At 34.7% G+C, this 15,470-nt stretch overlaps 2 protein-coding genes across 23 annotated transcripts in view; one reads left to right on the top strand and one right to left on the bottom strand.

Annotated features, from left to right (window-relative positions):
- Nucleotides 1-10,921, top strand: part of PPFIA2 (PTPRF interacting protein alpha 2) — a 467,388-nt gene extending 456,467 nt beyond the window's left edge. For 19 of the 22 annotated variants that reach the window (XM_073900584.1, XM_073900585.1, XM_073900586.1 and 16 more), the window contains 5 exons: nucleotides 2,762-2,937; nucleotides 3,860-3,928; nucleotides 7,025-7,184; nucleotides 8,386-8,477; nucleotides 10,499-10,921. In XM_073900584.1, coding sequence (XP_073756685.1) covers nucleotides 2,762-2,937; nucleotides 3,860-3,928; nucleotides 7,025-7,184; nucleotides 8,386-8,444 — 464 coding nt within the window. In that variant the 3' untranslated portion in view covers nucleotides 8,445-8,477; nucleotides 10,499-10,921. The remainder of the gene's footprint in view (nucleotides 1-2,761; nucleotides 2,938-3,859; nucleotides 3,929-7,024; nucleotides 7,185-8,385; nucleotides 8,478-10,498) is intronic. The other 3 variants (XM_073900588.1, XM_073900596.1, XM_073900595.1) reach the window with 1 other exon arrangement.
- Nucleotides 10,922-12,604: 1,683 nt separating this feature from the next.
- Nucleotides 12,605-15,470, bottom strand: part of ACSS3 (acyl-CoA synthetase short chain family member 3) — a 150,889-nt gene continuing 148,023 nt past the window's right edge. The window contains exon 16 of the mRNA XM_025881249.2: nucleotides 12,605-14,759. Coding sequence (XP_025737034.1) covers nucleotides 14,691-14,759 — 69 coding nt within the window. The 3' untranslated portion in view covers nucleotides 12,605-14,690. The remainder of the gene's footprint in view (nucleotides 14,760-15,470) is intronic.

Consider the following 15,470-nt stretch of genomic DNA (forward strand, 5'->3'; position numbering starts at 1 on the left):
ACCAGTAGTTTGAATCGATCTGTTGTTATCAACAGCAGTTGATTAATTTAACCAAAATATAATACTAACCAACTTATATCCCATTTTCTGAGATTTAACACCTCAATAGAACAAGCTAATGAAAACTCAAAGGAAAATATACCCTTTAGGAATGACCCAGGGAGACCCCACTGAATGAATATGTGTGTGTGTGTATACACTATAACATTTCTCTATCTAGTAAAGAATTTCTCTGTAGAGTAAAAAATTTCTGTATGTAGTAAAGATCATTAAGAATGTCTTTTGCCTTGTTGAAGACATGGGGAAAGAAAGACCCATAAGTGTGAGGGAGACAATAAACATCCTTCTGCCTAAAGAAATTCATTCTGCTTTGGCTGGAACAGGGAACGGTAATGACTGTGGGAAGTGGGCATTATGAGTCTTTCTTCACAAGTTCCTCATTAACTAAAAAAAAAAAAACATAAGGATTGGAAAAAATATATAGAAAATCCAAGTAATCTAATGATATGCCATATAATTCAAATTAATATGTGAATTTATCAGGGTCTGTATATAAAAATTCAGTATGGCTAAAAAGAAATAACAACCAAACCATGGAAAGACATGGAGGGACCATAAATGCATACTGCTAACTGAAAGAAAAGTACTGTATGATTATACTGTAAGAATCACACCATATGATTCCAACTATACGGCATTCTGGAAGAGGTAAAATTCTGGACACAGGAAGAATTGATCAGTGGTTGCCTACTGAGTTGGAGAGGGAGGGATAAATAAATGTTGTACAGGGGATTTTTAGGGCAGTGAAACTATTCTGTATGATGCTATAATGATGAATATGTATCATTATACATTTGTCCAAACCTGTAGAGTGTACACCACCAAAAGTGAACCTTAATGTTAACTGTGGATCTGTGTCAATGCAGGTTTGTCTAACGTAACAAATATAGCACTCTGGTGAGGGATTTTATAGTCAGGAAGGCTGTGTATCTATGGGGGCAGGGGCTATATGGGAACACTGTACTTTCTGCTCAATTTTGCTGTGAACTTAAAAATACTCTTTAAAAATAAAGGCAATTTTAACGTTTCAATAGATAAAGCTACTATATTTCCCCAAGTATTCTTTATACTTTTTCTGGAAAATAACAGAAATATATTGTCTCACAGTTCTGGAGGCTGGATGAAGGTGTCAGCAGGGTTGGTTCCTTTTAAGGGCTGTCAGGAAGAATCAGTTCCATGCCTCTCCCCTACTTTCTGGTGGTTTTCTGTCAATCTTGATGTTTCTTGACTTTTAACCACATCACCCTGATCTCTGCCTTGATCTTCATATTGTTTTCCTTGTGTGCATTGCATATCTTATTTCCAACTTTCCCCTTTTCAGAAGGAAATCATTATATTGGTTTGGGGCCCACCCTAATAACCTTATTTTAACTAGATTACTTCAATAAAGAACTTCTCTCTAAGTAAGGTAGCACTCTGAGGTAGTGGGGGATCAGGACTTCAACATACGAATATTGGGAGGACACAACTCAATCCATAACAACAACAAATTTACCATAATGGCTAAAAACAATGAAATGAAACAAAACATATGAAAAATACAAAGTATTGGTAAAGATGCAGATTTTTATACATTGCCATTGGGGGTTTAAATTGTGAGAGTGGAATTTATTTAACATATATATGGTTATTCAAAGCAGCGCTATCCTTAATAACCCACAGTGGAATCTAGCCAAACGTCCAGCAACAGTAGAATGGATCAACTGTGGCATAATCATACAAGGGGGTACTAAGTAATGATGCAAATAAACAAGACTTCTATTTTCCATAGCACAGATGAATCCCATATTGAGTGAAAGACACAGACACAAAAGTACGTATTGTACAGTTTCATTTATAAAAAGCTAAAAAACAAACCTCAAAAGCAAAACTAATCTGTGTTAAGGATAGTTAGAATATTGGTTACTGTTGACGTGAGGACAGTGACTGAGAACATGACATAAGGGGCCCCTGTGCGGCAGAGGTATCACTCTCTTGCTTTAATGGTGTGCACAAACCTAACTTGATTATAAATGAATGCATTAGGACAAATGAGTAATGCTTTTGAAAAACTTAAACAATATATAAATACTCTCCGCCCCCCACTTGTGACTTGACTGAGTGCTTGATTTTTGCATTAGTATGTGATTGAAAAATAATGAATTGACAAAGTAGTGGGGTAAGGAGCCAACTATGGAATCACTGTTCTATCTTACTGTTCTGTTCTTGGATTTATTGCTTCAGGTTAAAAATTAAAGTCTCTCTACTATATTCAATATCTAACCAGTGGTAAAAAAAAACAATGATGAAGAACCATATTAGCCTCTCATTTTGCCATCTTTACTAAAGAGCTGTGTATCAAGACACAAAGGAGAAATGTCCCCATCTGGTGATAAAATCACTGCACTTCAGACAGACCCCTAGAGCTCTAGAATGAAAACAGGAAACACTTTGAGACATCGTGTTCTGTGTTATGGAAGTGCTTTTCAGTGATAACAAACACTCTTCAAATTGACAACTTTTTTTTCTAGGCTAAAAGTAGCATAGGTGAGTTATGAGAACGGTAAATACATGCAATACAAGGGGGCCAGGTGCATCAGCGAGTGGATGAAGAAATCGGCATAAATGCTGACTTGGCCAGACACCTGTGGCTCATTTCAGCCAGTAGGTTTGTTTTTCATGCAAAATACTGCAGCCTAAAATGATGCACCTCTTTTCCTAGATGTGTTGGTGTGGAGCAATGATCGAGTTATTCGCTGGATACAAGCAATTGGACTTCGAGAATATGCAAACAATATTCTTGAAAGTGGTGTGCATGGCTCACTTATAGCCCTGGATGAGAACTTTGACTACAGCAGCTTAGCTTTATTACTACAGATTCCAACCCAGAACACCCAGGCGAGCCCTTTATGCTCTAGTTGTACTGTGTCTTAACCTGTAGAATGATAAACTGAACTTTTAGCGAAAAAGTAAAAGTTGGCTGTGTATTCATGATTCCTAATGAGAGTTATTAGCTCAGCTCAACCTTTGAAATGTGTCACTGGGGCTTTAATTTCAAGCCACTGGATTTCTAGCCAAAACAAAATCATAAAACTAAGCAGGAAAAGGGATTTAGAGGTTCTGTAGTCCAGCCTTCCACCTGAATGCCAGATTTCTCAAAACAATACCCCTGGCAGATGGCTTTCAGTCTCTGCCTCTCTTAGAGGCGTTCATTTCTATTTACATGTCTGAATTAGACAGACACTTAACAATGAGGATGCCAGTGATTCCCCAGCCTGGATAATTATTTGAAATCATCAGAATTCCTTAAAAACTTAAAAGAAGGCTGCAAGCTTCATCACAGGCCTGAGAAATCAGATATCTACAGGTAGGGTATAGGAATCCTAATTATCTCAAGTTTCCCCCAAATAATGATCATTGAACAAGTTTGAGAATAGATGTGATGAATATCACGCATTGACATGATAAAGATCACGTATAGATGTGATAAAAATTTGGCAGTCAACTTCACTTTATTTTGTTTATATATATTGTGAAGTTTATATAAAATATTCAGTTGGATTAAAGTAACAGAGTGAGGTCAGTGCCCCTTGACCTCAGACATGTATGTGAGGCTATCTCTCCATTGTTCACAGACTAAAGAAAATTGCCCTGCTTTATATTTATAACTAAAACTTGCAACGGCTTGCAGACATGGAGGACTAAAAACTTAAGCTCCCATAAATAGGATTTGTAATGTTTTCTCAAATGAATGTAATGTCTATGATTTTTAAAATAAAATGTGACTTTGATGATGATAACTGTACTTTGATGTCAACAGGCAAGGCAGATTCTTGAAAGGGAATACAATAACCTCCTGGCTCTGGGAACTGAACGGCGACTGGATGAAGTAAGTCCTTCTGTATCATTTTCAAGGGATCTCGGAGAGTACAAGTAAAACGGCTTTCAAGGAATAGTGCTCAAAAATCAATCAGATGCTTGTTCCCGGGATAGAATCTAGAATTTTCCCCAGTATTGTTCTTAGCTATTAAGTGTTATGACTCATTTGGTTTTAGAAAAACCTTTATGAATTCATAAACATTATCATATCAGCCGTTAGTAACACAAAGAAGTAATTCAGAAACAGGCTCTTTTATGAGCTGTGACTGCAAAATTATGTTGAGTGACATTTAAAATAAGCAGTGATAACACTAATCCTGATAAGTTCAGCTTTTTAATAAGGAATGCACTTATTTCTTAAATATCAGTATATCTTCACAGGAAATTTTAGGATATTAAAATGAAGAGAAAACTTGCTTTCAGTAAGGGGAAGCTTTTCATTATTTTAGATAGCAATACTGAGTTTTCCTTAAAAACAAATGAAAAACATTTTGACAGTCACAAGATTTGAAAGCCACATGGAATGTTAAGAATCCCAAGCATCATATATGCTTGTTTAAATTATTTGGAAAATAATAAACATGTAAGTAGCCTCCTGAGATAAAGGAATACAAGGGGCATTGGCAAACTCTGTGCATTGATAAATGCAGTGGACTTTAACAGGCCTTCTGAGTTTTTTACAGGCCCTTTCTGGAAGAAGTAAGAAGAAATCCTGAGTATGAAGTCGAAAATGCAGAGATGCATAATTCTGTGTTGCAAAATGCAGGTGTTTCTTAGCTATCGAGAAAAGCTGATTAAAATAATTTTGTTAATGAACCCAGCAAATCCTAAAATGAGGCAATTATTCCACATTCAAATGGGCAGGACAGATGATCTTGGATTTATAAAACCCAGGCTTTCCTTTGCAGAGGAGGTTATGGACAGATAAGCTCTACCTTCTTGACCTCAGCTAACTTCCTATAAATTCATACTCCTGTCCAATAGGATAATGAATAATATTTTTAAAATCCAGTTAATACTTAACTGATTTTCATTTTATAAGTTGTTTGATAATCTTTTGTCCTTATTCTTAATTGTTGAATCAAAAAGATAGTCTACATACACCTACATCCTTTTGAACATAATTATTCTCCTTGCTTAAAAGTTGCAAAAGGGATTTTAATAAAAATTATTAAAGATCTGTCCTATTGCTATATTTTTAAAATGTGGATTGACCCAAAGGAGCTAGGTAGAGATACAAGCCTATGTGAGTTAGTGTTGCTTTCTGAGAGTAAAAATAAGCAGAAAGATCTAAATGGAATGTGACTATCTGCCTTTAAAATATGCTGCATCTTTTTCTTATTGTTAAAAACATGGCACATGATTTTATCACTCAAACTCTGTAGTCTCTTTTGTCCTGTCTTTTGTCATCTATTTATTTATTCATTTATTTATTTTAGTGTGAACAAAAATAGCTAGACAACTTACCCAGAACCAGAGTATACTTGTTTCTGGGGCTGATTACGTTCAGATTCCACTAAAAGAATTTGAAAAGTGCTCATGTGCTTCTATAGACTTTGACTTCAGTTAAGTGGGTATCTTTTAACCTCACCTCATGGAAACTTTTTTCCTCTGATGTTGTCGCTTGTAGGTCCTATTAACTTTCTACAGTAATAAAAGAGCAAAAGGAATCATTATTTAAATCTTCAACTTGCTTATTTTTCAGTCCTTAACTCATGCATTATAGGAGTTGTATATCCCTACAATGTGATGTAGTGTTTAGTAGAACTGAAGAATATTTATCTTTATGCAAGAACTCTTTCAAAATTCAAGAAATCAGAGAGGCCACAACTGTGAAATTCTGTTCCTTTTCTTTATTTATAAACATTTGGAGGCGTAGGACCATGCAGAACCTGGCAGCTGAGAAAAGGAATAGCAGACATCTCCTAAAGTGTAAAATGGCTACCTAATCTAAACAAAATTTAGATTTGGATAATAAGAATTCTAGTAAAACTGTGCATATATATATATATATAAAATTTCATAAATTTTCTTCTTTTCCAAAATGACTCTGAATGTCAATTAAATTAGCAATCTATGATGAAGAATACCTTATATTTTTACTCATTTATAACAATGATAATTTGAGCCAAAATGAAATCACCTGAGCTAGTAGGGTCAACCCCACATACTGAGCCGTAACTTCAGGGAATGGACAGCCATTGCCTAGATAAGAAACTTAATGATATAAGAAGATAAGATCTATATAGAATGATTAATATATTCCTTAGAATTTGACACAAAGAATAATTTGTGTTTAATAAAGAATACTACTAGTTAGACACTCGGTTACATAGCATTCCTTACGAATTTAGAGAAAGTTCATTGTATTTGAGGAGATACTTTGTGTATGCACAGAGAGGGAAGAGAGTATATCATTATGATATAGAATTACACTTGTAAAACAGCAAGCAGAATTATATTATGCTTTTAGTGGCATCTAAGGAGCACGTGGATTTATTAAAAGGATGGTTTCCGGACTGCACAGGTTTTTCAGTAAACTACAAGTTAATTCAGTATCAGCTGAAATCTGATGAATGACAAATTTAGAGTTTCTTACGTAGACTATAGGCTGTAGTGTCTCATATGATCCAGGCTATATCAAATATAGCTTTTCCCTTTCTCTTTTTTACATAAAAGTAAAATTTAAGTAGTAGTTCCTCAAGTCTGTGAGTCAAACGCAGTTTGCCTAACACTTATTAAACTGAATATGTCATCTCATACAGTAAAATGAGTTGGCTTACAGTGTAACAAAGAACAGCTAATATTCTTTTCAGAGAAACTTTTGGGGTTTTACTTTAGATTTTCAAAACTGTTTACTTTTGTAGATAACAAACCTTAGATTTGAAGTCACAGGAACATTTTTATAAAAACATTTCTGTTGCAAATCTCCTGTGTTATCATTTTGGAATCATAGAACTCTCAAAATAAAGCACAATATTCCATATGTATGCTTTACGGACTGAATATTAATCATCAATATTACATGTTTCTAAGCACACATTTTTAAGTACCTGGACTAATTTACTTGTTGTTATCACATCAAATTATAATTCTGTATTGGCAGAGTGATGACAAGAATTTCAGGCGTGGGTCAACATGGAGAAGACAGTTTCCCCCCCGTGAGGTACATGGAATCAGCATGATGCCTGGGTCCTCAGAAACATTACCAGCTGGATTCAGGTTAACCACAACATCTGGGCAATCGAGGAAAATGACAACGGATGGTATAGTAGTTTTGCATTTCTCCTTATAAAGTAAAAATACCAGTTTAGCAAATGCTAGTATCATTCTCTGACCTTGCATAGCTTTCTGGAATTCTTAAGTTGGTTTGCTCTGCTTGAAGTTTACTTTGCTTTCATCAAAAACCAGACTCTTGTAAACGGCTAATGCATGAACCCATGGCACCTCGTTCACATTTTTCAAAAGAATTTAGAAAATCCTAAAAAGGACAATTTTTGGCTAATGTCCACATCTAGGAAGAACAATACTCATCTGCATGATTTGTGTTTCTTTACTCTTCTATTCTCAAAGTAAAGAATTTGTTTAGTTAGAGGTTGGATTTGGACTAATGGTCCTTAGTGGATGGAAATTAACTCTGTGGTCACCCTACATGTTTGAATATTGTGAGTTTTATATTTTGTCTTAGAAACCCAGACTCATCAGATCTTTTCACCTCTGACCAAGGCAGAAGGCCTTAAATAAACAAGCACAACTATGAGAAGAGAATTAAACAAACACAAAGCCAACAGTAATTTCCCAATTAGTATTATTTCCTTCTGTGGACATTAGACTTGTGTTACATACTTCACAAAGGAAAACAGCCATTCTGAAGGAGAGACCACTTTGAAATAGTAGTCACAAAGTTATTTCTATTTGGGAGGCATTAAAAAAAAATAAATTCCCTCTCTCTTTATTCAGACAATTGCCCAGAGTCATTATTTCTTTTCAAGGTTATAGCTCTCATGGCCCTTAAAATTAGTTCCAATATAAACCGTGATCTCTGATCTACACGTCTTCTCACTTGTTAATATTATGGAACATGTTAACAAAATTCATGAGGAATCTAATGTGATTAAAATTAGTGAAGAAGCTCTTTAATACTTGGAGGGGAAAAAAAATCCACTATTCTGAATTCTCTAGGAGCAATCTTCGCTTCAGAAACAGAAGCACCGTGGAGAGTTGCTTTTGTTACAGGCTTCATCTAAGGAGGACTACAAAACAACCCGAAAGCACAGTTGAATCACACTGGAATAAATTTTCATTAGTAACTTGGTCTAGCGGGAAGGGATGTGAGTGGCCTATGTCTGAGAGAAAGAAGGTCTACTAATATGTTCAGGATCCCTTTACGCAGGGGATCATCTTTCTCATCTGAGATTCTGTACTCCATCATCCAAGTTCCTCTAAAGCACTTTTCTCCGTTTGCAGTTGCTTCATCAAGACTGCAGAGGTTAGACAACTCCACTGTTCGCACATACTCATGTTGACAAGCCACTCAAAGGAGGCAGCACTGACTTGCTGTGAGTAGCTTTCCTTGGCTGACGAAAGACAAACCACCCCAAAGTGGAACCTACGTAGAGTAGGAAATATACACGATACTCTTTGGGATGGCCTAGCAGTCCAGAAGGGAGATCACCCTTTTGGGTCACTAGAGGGTAGAAGACGAGTCTTAGCATCGGTAGCTCTGAATCCAGTCTTTCCGATCACCATCTGCCTGCTCTGATTGATGTAAAGTCCCGCTATTGGCAGCCTGGCACTATCTTATTACACATCAGCAGGTCGCAGCCCTAGCCACCGTCACCTGCTTTTGAGTAGTATTTTATATGGATGCACATAGCATTTTACTGAGGACAGTTTGGCACCTTCAGAATGACACACTTCTAAGTGAGTATTTTATGTAGGGGAAGCTGAAGTAAGCAGAGAGTGATTCTAGTAGGTACACAGAGTCAAATAGTAGCAGAGACAGGAAAATGACTTAGAGGTTGTTTATTATTAAAAACAAAAGGGTAACTGACAATTTTGAACTTTTAGCATGTTGTTTTTCATCGCTGTGATTTATATTTGTTGAAAACAAATATGAGTTTTAAGTAGCTGGGGCTTACAGCATAGGGACAAAATGAAATTATAAGAATGGCAAATAGGACTAAAACCTTGATTATACCATCGTAAGATGCAGGCATTTGTATTTAGAGAAATACTTAGCTGATGAAATCTACTTTCAAGTCCATATAAAAATGGAGTTTGGAAAAGATTTGGTAGTAAGACTGTAGTTTCCTGGATTATAAATGTCAAGTGCTCATGAAACTTTTTTAACCTAAAACTGAGTTTTACAAAAATATTCACCATTTATAATAAATTAATATTTTGGAAAAATAATTTTTAGAGCAATATTTAGAACCCAATATATGCACAAGGATGGGGAGAGGAAGCAGTTATAGGCAGAGGAACAGCTCATCTTGTGCTGTTTATTCATTGCCTTGAAAAAGCTCCATGCAATTTATTGTTGGTCTTTGGGGCCTAATATGGGAGCTGGTATGCTGCCTTATTTGGGTCACTATTTGAAGCTGCTGATAAAACAAAAAGCTTTCTGATAAGAGATTTAATTTCAGAATGTAAAACCTAACATTAAAAATTTAATTATGGTATACAATTTGGCATCTAATTAGGCATGATCTAAAGTATATAATGATTCGGCTAAATAAGAGGCTTTCCAAAATACTGTTTGTAATAGCTTCTACATGATAATTTCCCCAGGAAATGAATACTTCACTAATTTACAAATGACTATTTAATATGTTGAGTAGTGCTTGCTTCTTAGTTCCTGACTGATGGGTAGAATTACTCTTTAACTATTTGCAGTCTGTATTTTGTGCATGGCATTCTAGTTCACATTTCCCAGTTTTTACCATTAAATGGGATAAAGGTATTTATTTACAATAATCTAATCTAGGACAACCAATTTCTATTAGCACTTTTGTTATTAAAAGAATTCAGAACATATCATTTATTGTTTCATTTGTGTCGGAAAGAGAAACTGTGAGCTTTTCCTAAGTATATTATCACAGGAAAGAATCAGTGATGCCACATCACTGATCCAGATCCTTTAAAATATGTCATTTATTACCATTATGTTTTTGTCACAGTTAAACAAAGGTGTCTTTTTAAGAGCTCTAGAAGATATGAACTAGAATATGACTCTCTTTCATGGAATAGGTCAACTCAACCAAATTTATTGATGAGCAAGCTCTAAATTTTTCAAAAGTACTGCTCACATTTTCTGTGAATATCTTTGTTTCTATTTACCGCCATGCTTTCCACAAACTTGAGCAAATCTTGTTACTTATTAAGTTGGCCTGCACAAAATCGGAGAAGAGCAAATGTTAATTACCTACAACTCTCAGTCAGATCCTAGCTGACATTCTGGGCACAGGCTCCCAGGGCAGACGCAGGCAGGCTGCACGGAGATCACCGACAGTGGCAGAGGGGCATTGCCCAGGCTGGGAGCTGTGGGTAGACTAACGCTGTGCATTAACTATTTTAGATGTCTTTTCCGTCTACTCTACCTAAAGTGCACTACCATCTCAGAAGACAAACAGTGAAAACCTTTGTGAAGACTGAATTCTAAGGACACAACCACAAGTAATGGCTTATTGAGCTGAAAATGTGACCTGGGGGGAGTCAGATACTAAGTTTGATTAGTTTACTACAGTTGTAAGAAAATGCTTCAGTCATTTGAATAATAAGCATCATCCACATCATAATTCTGTACAACTGATGCTTTTATGAAATGGAGCCACTTGTTTTTTCATGTTTTATTGTAATATACTACGCATTTATGTATTACTGTGTATGTATTTCTTTTTAAATGTGTCTTATGTAAATGGATATAAATATGATTTTTAAAAAAATAAAATATATGGTTCATGGAGTCTCGAGTGCAAACATTTGACAATTCCAAGTACTGTTTGTATTTTACCATCCCACCATTTTTACAGTTTTTGAATTGTAACAGTCAAATCGATATGTTTCTCCTTCAAGTCTGTCAATACTTAAAGCTGAAAACCTGCCTCTGATCATGTAAAAAGGAATGATTTAACCTGGAACTGGAGCCAAAAATAGTCCTTTAAAGGCAATCAGGGATGTCCTAAATCTTTAGAAATAGCACTGTGATGGCTCGATCTCCTTTTCAATACAAAACAGAGCTAAACTGTTTACAAGAGTCGAAAGCAATTATTTAAAAAAATTTATAAGGAATAAATATTATCTTCTCTTGTTACCTGTGGACCAAGGAAAAAAAGAAAAAAAACTTCTTTACTAAGAACCACATGTTCATCAGATCTTGAACCGCCAGCCAGCACTGTTCAGTGAATGTCAACCACTACGGAGTCTGAGGCTCATTTCCATTGAAAAAACAAAACAAAACAAAATCCAGAAACCTTTCCCTTTTGTCAATGTAACAGGGCATTAGTCAGACTCATGTATAATGTTATAAGCTTCTAGCCAAGATGGCCTTGTTGCGACTTCCCTGAAGTCAGTTTTATCAGAGGAAATAAATGAAAGACAGAATGATTAACATATATAGTGTATAAAAGTACAGAAGAGTAATCTCTTCCCTGTGGCTTTATTTGGTGGTGTTACTGTTGTTTATTCTTTGTTTATATGGGAGATTTCAAAGTAAAAACCTATTTAATAATACCATTTATCTAACTGCTGATTTTCTGCTGCTTGATCTTATGAAGCGCAAGACCTGTCATTAGTAATTTCCTTTTTGCATTTAATTTGCTATGTTTGCACGTACATTACATTTGTTTTGATGTCTGTTTTTGTTTAACAGATTCAGTCAAAAGGTAATGGTAACAGAAACCCTTTCCATTGTCAATAAAAAAAAAAATACTTCCAGTTCTCTGTTTAATCTTTGTTTTCTAGTCACCTAATGTTTAACAATTTACTTGAACCACAATGCAAATTGTCCTTTTAGTGATTCTCAATCTAATATCTTCATTAGTGAGTCTGCCACATGAGGGAGCTCTAAACTTGCTTATGAAGGTGATTTTAAATTTTCCAGAAATGTTGCCTGAGCAGAAACAATGGGAAAGAGCTTTCTAAGCTCATCTGATCGTGGGGATTCTGACTTAAGGAAATGAAATGTAATATAGGAACTATGATATTATAATAACAAACGATTTGTATCTACTCTCAATACATGACTTAATCACATAATCAGTTTCTCCCCTTTAGAGATCATCTGGTAAGAAATAGTAATCGTTTATAATAGACTCTTAACGTAGAGCGATAAAAAGATCTACCTGTTCCTTCAAAAAAAGTATAAAATACTCTTCAACGTATGATATAATTTCTGCCAGATTCTAAACTACATTTAATTTGGATTTAAGCTCAGAATCTCAATAGTTTTCCTTCTGGCCATCTATCAGCTTTATGAATTTTCACATTTGTAATGAGAGCCTGTTCTCAAATACAATTTTATATAAATAAAAGTGCTCTTGAAATGTAAAGCAGGTCTAATTTTTATATATTTAATGTATTGTCTTGAACAAAATAACTCAATTGGAAAACACTTTTCCATAGATTTTAAAAGAACATATTTAAATTTTTCCAATGTCTTACAGTAAAAATTTCCATGGAGATATCAAAAGAAGGCCATGCGGACTTTATTTCAGCACACTTAAATATGACTGTATTTTTAGTAACATTATATTGTTATTTTTAAAGATACATTTGATCCAGAATATTTTAGGTACAATCTAGTGAAAGTGCTTTATGGTAAGTATGAAATAGAAAATTCCTTTTCTTTTCCTCCCAAATTTTAGGCAATCGACGACTCAAGTTTATCTTTCTTGCCCCACTTTTCATCAGTGAAAGTAACAGTACTTCTCCAGCCTCATGCACCGTTTTACAATCCCACTCAACTGGAAAATAACTCAAGCCTGATTGCTAATGTGCCCCTTCAGAATTGATTGCAGGACAAATGTGCAAGAGATCCCACAGATGTACCCTTCACACATGCCTTTGTTTACACCTTGCAAATGAATGATGATATGCATTGAGCTAAAGAATGTGCCATTTCAAATTAACTGAATCTTATCTGAAAAAATAAGGTAATACATTTTAAACATTAAAAGTGTATTATTTGTTAAGATTACAGTTGTGATTATGAGTAAAATGTACCCAAGAGAAAAGACACTTTAAGGAACCCGGCAGCTTCAAATTATAAGTTGAATGCCTATCTAGTTGGTTTAATTCAGGCTACTAAAAAAACTAAAGAGAACATAGCTGACTATATTTTTTCAGGTATAAACAACCAAGAAGCTGATTTAAGCAAACAGAACTTTCCTTTGAGAAGCCATTTATTTATACAGCCTATGGTCCAAAAAAAAAGCTATCATTTTCAGAATGTCTTACACTGGTTGTAAGTAATTTTTATGAAACAAGTAAATAAGCTCTTACGTGTTACCTCTCACAAATATTTCGTGCCCAGACTATTACGTTAGGACAGCTACTCTTAAAAATAATGTTCCTGATGGGGACTGAAAGACTGGGAAATACTTCGAGCACCATCAAAGACTCAATGGGCATGGTATATTTTTTTTACTTTAAATGTATTATTTGATAACTGATATCAGGTAGAATCCTAAGTAATCCTAAGTAAATCACATATTTAACTATATCAAGCTACTGTGGCTTTAACTGGCACATTATCATAAGCTTAGCAACAAAAACTCATTTTCAATTACTTTTCTTAATTTCTCAATACTTTTCTATAAGTTCAAATGGAAAGATGTGTTTGGAGGTCACAATATTATTTTTTAGTGAGTTATTATTTAAAAATTAGAGATTTCAATAAAAATCTGGATTTGGGGTTTCTTAAAAATTCCTGGTCTTTAGCATAATGTAAAAACTTTTACATTTCTTCCTTAAGAACTTTCCTTGTCAGTTTACCCCATTTCTGTGTCATTTGCTTGTTTTGATAGGAAGCTGGAATCATTAAGTGTACAGTCTACTAAGAACCTGAGACGGGAGGAGGAACTCCAAACAGCTCTCATCTCCATGACAAAGAGATCGGATTAAATGACCTCTAGGATCTGTCAGGCATGTGATTTCCCTTGACTAAAAATGGCCTGAAGGCAGAGCTGTACTCTGGTATCCAACCTTCCCTCAGGAAATGTATGACGAGACAGATCCTCCTATCTAGAAAATCATCTGTCTAGATGATTACCTAAGACCTCCCATGTTACCGATTTCATTTAAAATAACCGGGCATGGGGACATCTCAAGAATATTAGAAAATACTCAGAATTTCTGTTAAGAAAAATGATAAATATTTTCTGACTTCAACTTGAGTTTTAGGTTTTGGGTCAAAGCTACAGATTCCTCATTTCAGGAAGTAGCTCTATATTAATGTGTCTCTTTCAATTAAAATATTTGGGGGGTTCAATTTTTTAAAAATCATACGGTAGATATATTTTTCTTTAAGTGCTAGACAACCTTTAAGGAGCCATGTTATAGGCAACTGAAAAAGCTGCTCTTTGGATCTAATCAAACAGAAGGCACAGGTCTTTCACTAGGCTTCAAGTACTGTTTTTAGACCAAGCTTTACAATTCATATTTCAGTTTGCAAGTAATTTCTATTTAAATATTTATTTATGGGAAATAATTCCAGAAATTTGACTCCAATTAGAAAATTGATTCAAATTGACTCAAAATAGGGGAAAAAGTCATGATGACTGCTTCAGCACTTCTTCTATGTGCCCAAAAATGCTGGGGTCTTCGATTGTAGGTGTTATCTGGAAAGAAAATACAAGTCAGATGAATGCTCTTCCTTGAACCCTTTTCCCCTCTCCCTATAATTAAACAATTACCTGCAATACTGCATTCTCCATTTTCTTATAAAGGCATATAGAAATGTTCAAAAAAGGGGACTCCAAATTTAATATTTTAAAATGTATATATAGTCTTCCAGAGTAATAAACTGTTCAGTTAGCAAAACTATAGGTCCTAAGTGGAATTTCTCTAGAATCCCTCTAATGAGCCTTTCTATGTGCTTCTCTAGAAATATATATATGTACATATATATGTATATATATATATATATATTTGTATTTACAACTACTATTTACTGCTGCATCACTTTCTGTTAGCTGTTGAGGATTAAAGACATGTATATCTATGCACATATAAAGTGCACAAAAATTCAAAGAATATATATACTTGAATTAGCCTAATGTTTGCCAAAATAATTTTCACTCAAAACAGGAGACATAATTAGCATATGCACCAGTTAGAACTGCTTAAGCATGTATAACCAGCCTCAAGTGTTTGCTTTCTCATTCAGTAATAGACATTAATGACTACAATGAAGGAAGTTGTGTCTTTAATTCAGTAAGATTGCGTTCCCACAAGTTGCTGGAATTTGACGTATTTACTAATAGTAAAAGTATTTCCACACACTGGTACCTATAATCTCGAAGCATATGGTGTTAATTAATCTGTGTTTC

Source organism: Callorhinus ursinus, unplaced genomic scaffold (assembly GCF_003265705.2).
Source record: "Callorhinus ursinus isolate GAN/ISIS: 27379988/994484 unplaced genomic scaffold, GSC_fseal_2.0 scaffold14, whole genome shotgun sequence".
NCBI classification, from domain to species: Eukaryota; Metazoa; Chordata; class Mammalia; order Carnivora; family Otariidae; genus Callorhinus; species Callorhinus ursinus.